The sequence below is a fragment of the Nestor notabilis genome, unplaced genomic scaffold (genome assembly GCF_000696875.1).
Source record: "Nestor notabilis isolate BGI_N333 unplaced genomic scaffold, ASM69687v1 scaffold21725, whole genome shotgun sequence".
NCBI classification, from domain to species: domain Eukaryota; kingdom Metazoa; phylum Chordata; class Aves; order Psittaciformes; family Psittacidae; genus Nestor; species Nestor notabilis.
The window spans coordinates 20,691-32,713 of NW_009929259.1; the positions used below are offsets into that span (position 1 = coordinate 20,691).

Genomic DNA, 12,023 nt, shown 5'->3' on the forward strand with positions numbered 1-12,023 from the left:
TGGACTAAGCATGGGAGCAGGGTTACAGAGGAGCATCGGTGCCTGCGGGATCAGGGCCCCACCAACGCTGAGGGCTGCAGCTGAGCTGACCCTGCAGATACTCCATCGCTGTCCAGACTGAAGCATCCGTACATGAGGAGAGGGGAATCGGGGCCAAAACTCTTCACCACCCTTTGCTGCCATGAGGAAGACCAACTATGGAGATGTCTTTTTTAATTTTATTTTTTTTCCACAGCCAAAAAAGTGGTTTGCTCTGGGGAGGGGAAAAAACAAATCTACGTTTCGTTTTGCATCAGATTTTTGTTAAGGCTGGTTTATAGCCTTCCCCATGGATAGGAAAACGCTGGTCTCCATCCTTTCACATTGCGGATATGCTCATGTTGCCACAGCTGACTCCCACCACCCTGCAGTAAGATACTGCAACAGGCCTTCACCTTAAACATGGGGACCCCAATCCTTGAGTGACAGTAGCCACCACACCATGGAGACCCACTGCTTCAGGCATGCTGGCACAGCCCTCAGGTGCCTTCCTGACTTTATTTTTCATTTTTACATTCAGTTTCAGGACTCTTGGCTTTTGCTTCCCCACGACAAGGGTCTCTGCAATGTTGGCGCTGGGAGGAGATCCTGCAGCGAAGGAAGGAAACAAAAAGAAAGCAAGCCATGGTGTCTGGGTGCTGCGATCCCAGTGGGCAAATACACACCCACTGTGGACCACATCCCACTGCCATGGCTGGAGCTGCCAGCTGGCGCTGGCCATAGGACACAGCTGATTTCAGGAGGAAGGTTTCTGCACCCCAAAGCCACCTTCAGCATCCTGGACGTGCCCATAGCGGGTAGGAGGTCCACAGCACCACCAGGTCCCTGCCAGCAGGGATGGGATAAGGGGGATTCAGTGACAAGGGGGTCTGATGGAGACTCCTCTCCATCACCAGTCAGGCACCCTCATAGCCTCCCACAGCAGGGCATCACTCTCTGGAGCACCTTGCAGGCCCCCCACCAGGACACTTGCCCCAGTCGAGGGCAGGACTTGATGTCCCACAGTTATTTCACTTGGAGTTGGAGCGGGGGAAAGTTTGCCAGTGGACTTCAGTGGAGACCCAGTGAAGCACGTTTGGAGCTGGGGGTGAGGCATCTTCCCTTGCTGAAAAGAAGGAAGGGTGCCACCAAATCTGCCAGATCTGCCCCTCTCAGAAGAAACTGCTGGAGTGGGATGATCCTGTGTTGCTGGAGGGGGAACATCGCGGGTGCTGGGGCCAAGGGAGGGACCCCTCTGGGCTCTGCAGGGCTGATGGAGCAGTGTTGGTTTGACCAGGGTGGTGGGTTAATGGTGCAGTGAAGGTGGGATGAAGAATGTAGTGAAGACAGCAGGAGGATGGGGAGTTCATGCTAACCCCTAGGGCCACTGGTTGCAATCTTTGATGCTGTCCCCATCTCCTCTGCTCACCGATCCCTGTGCAAAACCTCTGTTATAGGCCAGTACCACCTTCCCCAGGACCTTTCCCTCCTTCTCGCTCTCTTGCTTTTTTGTTTGTTTGTTTGTTTTGTTGTTTTATTTCCCAAAACTTGAAAGCCTTTGGCTGCAGAGAAAGGAGATGTGCTGCCGGGGCAGGATGGGAGCTTTTGCAGGATGAGGGTCACCTCATGGGGCCCGGTGTGGTCTCATGATGTGGCCACCACAACGACACTGGGAGGGGCATGCAGGGTGTCCCCCTGACCTCTCCCTATAAAGCAAGTCTCAGCCATGGCCTGGGAGCTCAAAATCCATCCTGCACAGCCTCCCTCCCTGCTGCGCAACCATTGCTGGGACGGCACTGCCTATCCTGTCCCCACCAACCTGTGGGGAGGAGGATGCAAGGAGGGGGCTGCCCAAACCACCTTTGTACCCCCAAACCACCTTGGCTTCTGGGACAGGGCATGAAGCAAGCCCCCAGCTGCCCAGTCCCTAGAGGAACCCTGGCAGGACGAGGCTGTTTGCAGGCTGCACTAATATTTAGAACTGGGGTTGGAGCCTGGGTCAGGGGGGGGGCAAGAGCAGCTTCAGAAGGGGTGGCAATGCTGAGGTGCTGCCATTCTCAGCACCCAGCAGCACCCCTTTGCATTTAGGGTAAGAAAACCAAAAGAGGCAGATGTGGGAGCTGGGGAGGACAGGCAGAAGGGGGTGAGGTACATGGGGAGATGCTGGTGATTGGTGCATAAGGGAGAGGTAGGAGGCTTGGGGGTCTCCAGCCACGGTCTTTGCATCCAGCCTGCGCTGTTACCTGGGATGCAAGCTGGGAAGGAGAGGACAAGGATGGCACAGGGGTCAGGACAGCCCTTCTATCACATCTCCCCGGGGAGCAGCGCTCAGCAGCTGGGCTACCCCTTTTCTGTACTGCAGTGGACCTCGAAAACCACTAGTACAAGAGCATTTTGCACTATTTCTCTGCTCTCTTCCTCCTTCTCTTTTCCTCCCCCTTCCCCATGAAAACTCTTTTTTGCTGTTGGGTGTTTTTATTTTGTTTCTTCTTTTTTTTTTTTTAATTGTTGTTGATTTTAGGTTTTTTTTCCTAAATGGAGCATTGTATATTTAACAACCAACAGTTCACCTCGCTTCCAGACCGCTGTCCTGGCCGTGGCTAGGATCCCTGCCTACTATGCCCCCCTCTCCAGCCCCACCAGCCCCCCACCACTACCAATGGGACAGACGTCACTGCACACGTTACCCACCGTTGTAACACAGTTGTTAAAACACACCAGATTCCGAGTTTCCTGCCTGGTTTTTATCTTTAAGCAATACTCACTACACATTTTACGGTAGCTTTTTATAGCTTTACATACGTACGGTAGCTCTGTTGTTTTGTTTCGTTTTGTTTTTCTTGTTTTGGTTTGGTTTTTTTTTTCCAGTAAACAAGAAATACTCATAATCTTACTGGTGGGAAAAAAAAGAAAAAAGCAGTTTGTGAAAAACTGACAATGGAAGAAGAGCTTAATGCTCTGTTTAGCATTTTGTACTTAAAAAAAAATCTCACATTTTATTAAAAAGTGAAGATTGCTGTATACTATTTATTCAACTTATAATTTATGTTACTCTTTGATCTTTGTCTTTTCTCATGACAAAGCATTTATTTAATAAAGTTATGCATTCAGTTAGCTTGTGCCTGACCCTCCTGGAGCATCTGTGTGCTGGAGCCTGTTAGTGAGGGGCTCCGGCCCCGAGCATCCCCTGGCCCTGTGCCCCTGGGGGCTCAGCCAGCTCCATAGGGGTGTTAGGGGAGGTACAGGGCCTGGAGCAATGGTTTAGGAGTACTTTTGATACCAGAGCAGTGTGCTCACTGAGTAGTAAAACTGCAAGTTTGTTTAGAACATGCGTAAGCAGAGCTGCCCAATTCTTGTTTAGAAATATCTTTGCATGGGTATGACAGTGGGGCACAGCACCACATTCAGATGATTTATGGGGGAGAGGGATGCTAAGGCCCTAGATGCTTGCCCAAACTGAGTCCTACAGTTGGGGATTGGACATAATGTTTGAGCCTCAGACCTCTGGGCAGCTGAAACACTTACCACAGTGTCCTGGAGCATCCCTGTGCCATCCATGGGGCACCCCAGCCCAGCCAGGACATGGTCCTCAGACGCCTTGTGGTAGCCCTTGGTGGCCCTGTCCACTGCCCCATGTCCTCCCCAGTGCTGGGTCTGACCCCTGCTTGTGCTCATATAGCCATCACTCTTCATTCTCACATTCAACCCCTCATCTCCCTCTTCTTGTGCCTCCCATCCTCTCCACTCACCTAGCTGCTAGCATCACCCCGTGTGCTCAGGACAGGGTGGGAGGCAAAATCTTCCCTGTTGTCCCCCACTGGGGACCATGGGTTGCCAGGGATATGCCAACATGTATCCTCCATCCTATTTGCACCACCCGGGGATGGCACAGCCACCCACTCCCTTTTCTCCCCACAGCACAGCTGGGGCCAAACGTGCTGCCCCCCGCGACCGAGGCAGGGGTGTCCGCACCCCGCTGCACCCCCATGCCACCCCGCAAGGCTGGATCCGCTCCCCCGGGCGCCCTACAGTGTGGGAGCCGCACGGCACCGCAGCGGCACCAGGCGGCGCTGGGCAGCGAGGCGCTGCTGTTACTTTCAGCCACACAGGCGCTGGAAATGGGCTTTCCACCCAAAAAGTTAATGCTTTTCTCCCCCGCCTTCAGCTAGCGGGCTAGTAAATTATACTCCTACCCACAAGCCATCACTATCTACATGGATATAGATATAGATAGCTATAGCTGTACATAGATAGTCACACAGTCTTACACTAATTCTTTATATTATAGTAAATATTACTGTTTGTATTGTACTACTGCATAATTTTTATGCTCTACTAAAATTGTAGTTCAACAGTGTATGTAGTTTTGAGTGTGTACACCAGAGGTGCTGAGGTTTCGGCTAGTACCCTACGTGCAGCTGGCTAAGCCCCAGTGCCCAACCACATGCCCAATTACCCAGAGCCCAGGAGGCACAAAGCTGGCCCAGATGAAACCCCAGAGCCAGGGCCTAAGCAATGACACCCATCAAACCCATGCACACACACATGCAGCCTTTAATGCCACGTCACAAACCTGGGGAAGCCTAATCAGAAGCTCTTTGCACCTCCTGCCTTACTGCTGCCTCTCTGCCCCTCTACAAGGTGCCCAGCCAGCCGAAGGCTCCTGTTCCCCTCCAGCTCTTGAACCAGTGGGTGCCCCCGGTACTTGGGTACTTCTGACCCCTCCCCCCCCGAGCCCTCCCAGGGCAGCACCTGGTTTGGAGCACCCTTGTACCCCACAGTGCTACTTGGCATCCCCTGAGCCACCTTCAGCTCCCCCCAGGGGCACAAAAGAGGAAGGTATTAAATGTTAATTTTGCTCCTTCTCCCATGTTCTCCTGCTTACATCCCACCCCCTATCCTGCCTGTCCTATGTCCCTCCTTGCAGCCCCATGCATTGACTGCTTCCTGTCCCCATACATGCTCCTGGGGCTCCCTGCCACTGCCCAGCCCCTCAGCACGCGTCAGTCCCTCTCAGCGTCCTCACACGGGATAGGAGAAAACAGATGGGAAAGCAGCCTAGTGGTTTTCCCTTCCTTTGGGGAGGCCAAAGGGAAACCACAGACACCTGGATGTTGACTGTCAGAGCCACATGGGACCTCTCCTCCAATGCTGCAATTTTAATCGAATGCAGCATGGGCTTTTTTTCTATTATTATTGTTATTCTCTGCCTCCCAGTGGTGCCCCAAGCACTGAGCTGTGCTGTGATGCTCCCTCTGGCAGCACCTCTCACCCTGGGGGAAGGTTCAGGACCCTCAACAGACCTGTCTCCACAGTCCCATGAGTGGAACAGCTCAGCCAAGGCCTGGTCCCACATGCAGCCCAGGCCTTCCTGCACCTTCCCAGCAGCCCACGTTGGGAAAAGGCTTCACACAGAAAAACTAAGGCTGGCTCTTCAGCAAGCTCAGATTTTGCCCTCCTTGCACAAGCAAAGGGCCAGAGCCCTCAGAGGGCTTCTCCCTGCATCATCCCACTCAGCCAAGGAACTCTTTGCATAGGGGGCAGTGGAGACCAAAACCATAGCAAGACACTTAAAGGAACCTGGATGATTCATGGAGAACAGGTGCATCTGCCAGCTAACAAACAGCATGGCCAACTCAAGAAGACCCTGGGGTACCAAGGCTGGGAAGATGGAAAGAGCAGAGCACCCTTATCCTTATACCCTTTGCCCAAGCATCTGCAAAGGTCTCCACGGTCCCTGTGCTGGGTAGGAGGGCCCTTCCCTTGCAAAGCTGCTCCCCTGCTCAAGAAGCAGGAAGCTACTGGTCTCACACAGCCTCTCTCAGCTCAGGAAGCTCCACAAGCATCACCTGGGACGGTGCATGCACACTGCCATCCTCTCCACCCAGCGAAGCAGGACACAGCCACCCTTTTCCACCAAATCTAGCTGCTGTCAGTGGGGAAGATGGTCTTCACACATATGCTGGCCAGATGTTGACTTGAGGGCACGGTTGCATTTTGCAGGCTCAGAAGATACGGCATGTGGAGCAGGAACATAGCAGACAAGCCAACAAGTGACACCAGTTCCTCCCTGCTGGTACAACTGGGACCAGTAACGATGAAAGGCCCAACTCCCATTGCTGCTTGTCAGGCCCAGTGTTTACAAACCCCCCCCGGACAGGCCCGTATTTGCGTGTGATGCATCAGGCGAGGAAACTTTTCCTATGAGCAGAAGGGAGTGGGGAGGGGGAAGATGACAGTTTTCTGGCATCCCATTTAATTTATTCCAACTTTATGCAGCTCAGCTTTTCCAAAAGAGAAAAAAAAAAAAAAAAAAAAAAAAAAAAGCCACAAAAGAAAACTTCCTGGTTCCTAAACAAAACAAAAAGTACAAACTGCAGATGAGAGCCAGCGTGTGCAAGGTTTACATGAACAAGCAGAAGAACACCCTCAGCTGTTAACAGAAAGCAGGTAGCATCACTTTTACAGTTACCTGGCTTTGCATGGAGGTGTGGTTTGTTTCTCTCTTGCTCCCTCTCATACACATCCTCATGTGCACCTCCACACCACTGACTTTCCAGAGTGGTTCCCTTCCCTGTCTCCTCTTCTGCCACATCCAAAGCCCTGGAAAAGTTGCGAGGGGCTTAATTTGCAGAGACTGCCTGTGCCCTTCACACTTAGCATCTTGAATATGGTGCCAAAGGAGGGAGAAAGCAACAAACCCCAGCCCTCTCCTTCCTCCAGAGCCTGTTGGGCTTCTTGCTTTTCCTTCTCCAGACCAAATGGTCCAGATGAGGGGGTATCAACCGTGGGAACCCTCATGAGGTGTTTCTCTAGCATGGTTTGGTGTTTCTGGGGTATGCTGGCAGTCATCAGGGGATGGTCCCATCCCTGCAGGTCATGGTCAAGTAGATTTGGTGCCTGACCCCCACCATGCAGGCACAGGGTGCTCCCCATCAGCACCCACACTTACCAAGGAACCCCCTTCCTCCACCCTAATTCAGCCTAAATCCCACAATGGGCTTGGGACATGGAAGCTATTTGCTACTCGGAAGCATTAGCCAGAAACTAGGAGATGCTTTATTCTTCACCCTGCCCCCAGCCTTGATTTCACTTGGGGAAAGCCCAAGACTTTTACTGTAAGGATTTTTACAATTGCTTTGTAAATAGTATCCATACTAAGGAGGAAGGAGAAAAAAAGGTAGAAAACAGTAAAATCTCCTTGCTTAGGCAACAGGGAATTATTTATTCTCAGTGTCTGTGTGTTCTGTACAGGAAGAAATCAACAGGTGAAATAACAGCAGAGACATCTCTCCTTGGAGCGGCATGTCCAGCGCAAAACCTCTCAGAGCACTTGGATTGCTTGGATTTAATCTACTCAAATGTGTGTGGGGGCAGAGGGGTGCATGTCTGTCAGGGCCTTCACAAAGCACAATACATACTGTAATTTACTTACCAAAAAAAAAAAAAAAAAAAAAAAAAAAAAAAAAAAGAAAAAAGATAAAGTGTGTGCTGAATAGCAGATGCTCACTCCAGTCCCAAGCGAAAATGGAGGGACAAGGGCAGCTGCTTGGGAGTGCAGGTTTTAGATGGGTTTTTTCCTATCTAGAAAGAAAGAATGAATAAGAGAGAAAGAGACAGACAGACAGAGACACTCCCTGGCTTGTTATCCTACATCTACACAGGCATCCTTCCACCCAGCCCCAGCAAGTTCACTTCAGCTTCTTCAGCATAAGCTGATTCTAAGAAATACTCAGCAGTAGCCCTTCAAATCCCCTGGAAAACCAAGTGTTTAGCTTCACCGTCACCCAAGAGGGTATCTCATCCCAAACCTGGGGCTGGTTGTGCCCCAGCACCAGGAAGGGAAGCACCCAGGGATGCTTTGGGTGGCAGAGGGAGCTGTCTCATCTTTAGCCCTTCCCCTCACTGATACCTCCTTGGGGGATGCATCCTGACTGTGCCAGCATGTTCCAGCTGCAAAGCCAGGGGCTTTCCTTCTTCCCTCCCTCCCACACTGCATCCCATGCCACAACCAATGGTCAGGCTCGGGCACAGGGTACCAGCAGGATGCAAGAGGCAGGCCACACAGTATTTACAGTCTTTGGTCTTGGGGAAGGGAGGGAAAGAAGGGGAAGGGTGGGTTTTTTCCTTTTTTTTTTTTGTTTTGTCCCACTCCCACCCATGACAAAAGGTTTTGTCCCCTGGGAAGTGTCAGGGAGTGCACAACATTCTGTGCTGAAGGGTGCAGGAAGATGCCGCAAAGCAGCAGGGATGGCAGGGCCACAGGGCGAGGAGCAAAAAAGACCGATTCTCTGGCTTACATTGGGTGAAAGACTATAGGAAAGCAGTCCCTTCTCCTTGCAACCCCCCCACCGCCCTTCCCCTCCCGTTAACCCTCCCCAGGAGCCAGGCAGCAGGGGAAGGAGGGCAGCACGCAGGACCCAACCCCAGTCTCTTCCAGAGCCTAAAGAGACATGCTGAAACCCATGTAAAATCCAGCACTGGGGCCACAGCGAGCCGCCTCCAGCAAGCAGGATCACATCTGTCTACTGGCTCCGCAGGGCATGTGCTCCCCGGTCCTCCTGCTCATGGGCTGTGTAGAAGAGGTGGCACTCAGGGTCCCCGCGGATGGTGGGTGCGCCCTGGATCACCTTCCCATGGATGGGGTCCACACACCAGCACTCGCCACGCTGCCCGTTCACTGACATCTTGCACTGCATGGAGAGGGACAGGGCAGGCATCAGAGGAGGAAATAGGGGGACAAAACAACCAACCCCCAGGCCCACCAGCCCAAAGCATTAACACAGGCAGAGCTGGGGTTTCTCCAGCCATTTGGCACTACTTTGGATTTTTAGGAAAGAGTCATGGATGCTGCACTCGAGACACCCCAGGGTCTGTGCTGCACCAACAGTCCAAGCTGACGGCTGGACCTCTTCACCCAGGGTGCCAGGGACCAAGAAGTCAATTTTCATGAACCACAAGGACAACTATCCCCAAGATGCACCACACTCTGTCAAGTGTGGATAAAATCATCCATAGAGTCAAAAATTCCTGGGGGAAGAGGGATGAGACAGACTGGCAGATGAGCTATGAAAGCTGCTTCTCACCTGCAAATTGGGCTAAACAAACTGGAACATGAGAGCAAGGCCCCCACAGCCAGATAAAAACAGGTTTCCAAACAGGCTTTTATGCTGTCACAGAACAGAGGTAGGGACCATGGTGCATCTGGACCTCGATTCTGCCCAACATGCAGCCTGGTTAGAGAAAAATTTCTTGCCCTAATGGCAACGGATCATCCATCTCTTGCCCTGGAAGGGTTGCAGGTGCTTTGAACCCAATGCTCATCTCTGCATCCCCAGCAGATACATTTCTGAATAGGGCGTAGTGGGAGACACAGAGGTTACTCCAGCAGACTAGCCTCTGTGTGCACTCTAAAGCTAAGTTCAAGCCCTTTTCTGCAGCTGGATTGAAGTCAAAAATGCCGCCTTTGTTCATGGGAATAAAAATCACAAAAAGAGAGAAGGAAAAAGCCTCCCCAGCAGGAGAGTGCATCCAGGCACTCTCCACCCGAGTACAGGCCCACAGGAGGTGGGAGCAACTGGGAATGCTTTTGTTGGCATCCGCTTTCCAGCAAATGAAAAGGAGCTGATGCTCAGCTCTGGAAACCCAGAAAGAGGGAAATAGGTATCACTTCACATTTGCCTTGTTTGCCCTTAACCAGGGGGGAAGAAGAGAAAGCAAATTTTGTCCCCTTTCTTTTTCTGCAGCTGTGACCAGTGTGTCAGCACAGGCTGACTTGCTTCCCAGGCACAAGGAGCAGCAAAGACTGGCTTTTCTTTTGTAGCACTTGATGCTTCGCTGTATTGCCCAGGCTCATTCCCCAGACACGGCTCATCTCCTTAACAAGGAATTTGTCAGCTTTCCTCCATCCACTCCTTCCATGTGTGCTCATGCTGGGGAATCCAGCCAGCCCATGGCACTTTTCACGGGGAGGTAGAATGTAAAGGGCCAGGCAAGACAAGGAAGAGAGAGGGTACAAAGAGAGATAACTCCGAACATCTTACTTTTTTAATGCCTTTTTTCAATGCTCCTGATCAAGGGGTAGAAGTAGCCCTGAGAAAAAAGGCTTAACCATGAAACAGGTTTCCTGGAGTGCCCTCCAAAGGCTGAGTTACACATAGCTATAAAGGGTGCTCATATCCATGTGCTAATCACACATGGCTGCCAGTCAACCCTGGACAAGCTGGCTGTTTTGCTACCCAAGACATATTTCCTGGCATTTTTTTTCCCCTCATGCCTCAGCTGCTGACACCTGCTGATTTTACATTAATAAAGCCAAGAAGTCAGAATTCAGACACACATTAAGTCATTTGAGTCCTGTTGGGTCCCATAAATATTTTCAGAAGCATGCTGTACCCTAACCCACATCTCTCCTGGAAGGAATCCCTCCTGGAGCTGTGGGACCAGTCTCGATTTGTAGAGGAAAACCAGTAAAGTGCACTAGAAACATTCCTGACCCCAGGAGAAAGTGTTTTCTGCTTTGTCTGTAAGACTGGCCAGCATTCAGCCCCTCTATGCTTTCCTTCTGTAGCAGGGCCCAGACAGGCCAAGACCTGTCTCAAAACACATGAAAATAGTCCTGGACAGATAAGCAGCTCTTGTGGGGAAGAAGGATCTCTGAACTACATAGATTCTCCATCTCTGGTCTACTCGCAGCCATGTGTAGACATGGGTCTCACGCCTTCACTTGCTAGCCCATGGCTGCAGGTGCACCTGGGTGTTGCCAAACCTGTCCATGCCACGTGTGATATTTGCCGTTTACCTCACACCACATGTGTGACATCAGCCCAGGCCCAAGTTTGTCATCTGTGGCTGCACATGGTAGGCATGCATCATGAGCTGAGGGCTGCTGCCAGGAGTGCAGCCAGCCGCGGGACTCCAGCTCTTCCCACTTACCTGTTTAAGATTGTACAAGCCATGCTTGTCACAGTTGGGGATGTGGAGGGAGTAGAGGTGCTCCAGGGGACCTCGCTCATCTGGCAGCCGCATAGTGGAGATGCGTTCAAGGACCTGATCCAGCTCCTGCTGACAACGGGTCTGAAAAGAACACGGAAAGAACAAAACAAAACAAAAATCAGGACAATGGGACTATTCGGTGTCAATGCTTTGGACAATGGAAACACCAGCAGGGATGAACACTTACATGCACCTCCTCATGACACAGGTTTGCCAGTGGGTCACGCTGCAGATTTCACCTGCAGGCACCCAAAATCAGAGTGCTGCATGCCCACACATGCCACTAAGTGGAGATCCACACACGGAGATATGCTTGTCTCTCCTTCATGCCTTATGTGGCCAAGAGTCAACATGGATCCAGGTTACAGGCCCTCGAGGAGGATACTCCCATGGATCCCACTAGTGATAAGTAATGCAAAGCAGGACTAGTAACAGACAGACCAGGAGTGTTTCCATGAGCATTCCACACCCATCATGTGGTTTTGGCTCAGCAGCACTGTCCTGGGTTCAGCTATAGCAGTCATTTTTTCTCCTTCTTAGTAGCTGGTGCAGTGCTGTGGTTTTGACTTTCAGCCTGGGAACAACACTGATAACACCGATGTTCTTAGTTGTTGCTAAGTAATGTTTACTCTGACCAAGGACTTTCTCAGTCTCCTGCTCTGCCAGGGAGGAGGGGAAGCCGGGAGGAAGCAGAGACAGGACACCTGACCCAAACTGGCCAAAGGGCTATTCCATACCACAGCACGTTAAGCCTAGTATATAAACTGGGGGGAGTTACCTGGAAGGCCCAGATCGCTGCTCGGGTCGGGCTGGGTATCGGTCGGCGGGTGGTGAGCGGTTGTGTCCTTTTCCCTTGTTATTCCTCTTATCATTATTATTGGTAGCAGTAGTGGTTTGTATTATACCTTAGTTACTGGACTGCTCTTATCTCAACCCATGGGAGTTACATTCCTCCAATTCTCCTCCACATCCCTTTGGGAGCGGGGGGAGGAAGAAGAGAGGTGGGGAGT

The 12,023-nt window shown here is 51.5% G+C and overlaps 1 protein-coding gene across 1 annotated transcript in view; it reads right to left on the reverse strand.

Moving 5' to 3' along the window:
- Positions 1-8,252: 8,252 nt before the first annotated feature.
- The window catches only part of IGFBP2 (insulin-like growth factor binding protein 2, 36kDa), a 5,101-nt gene continuing 1,330 nt past the window's right edge, over positions 8,253-12,023 (reverse strand). The window contains exons 2-3 of the mRNA XM_010014903.1: positions 10,954-11,094; positions 8,253-8,711 (exon numbers count right to left, since the gene is read on the reverse strand). Coding sequence (XP_010013205.1) covers positions 8,544-8,711; positions 10,954-11,094 — 309 coding nt within the window. The 3' untranslated portion in view covers positions 8,253-8,543. The remainder of the gene's footprint in view (positions 8,712-10,953; positions 11,095-12,023) is intronic.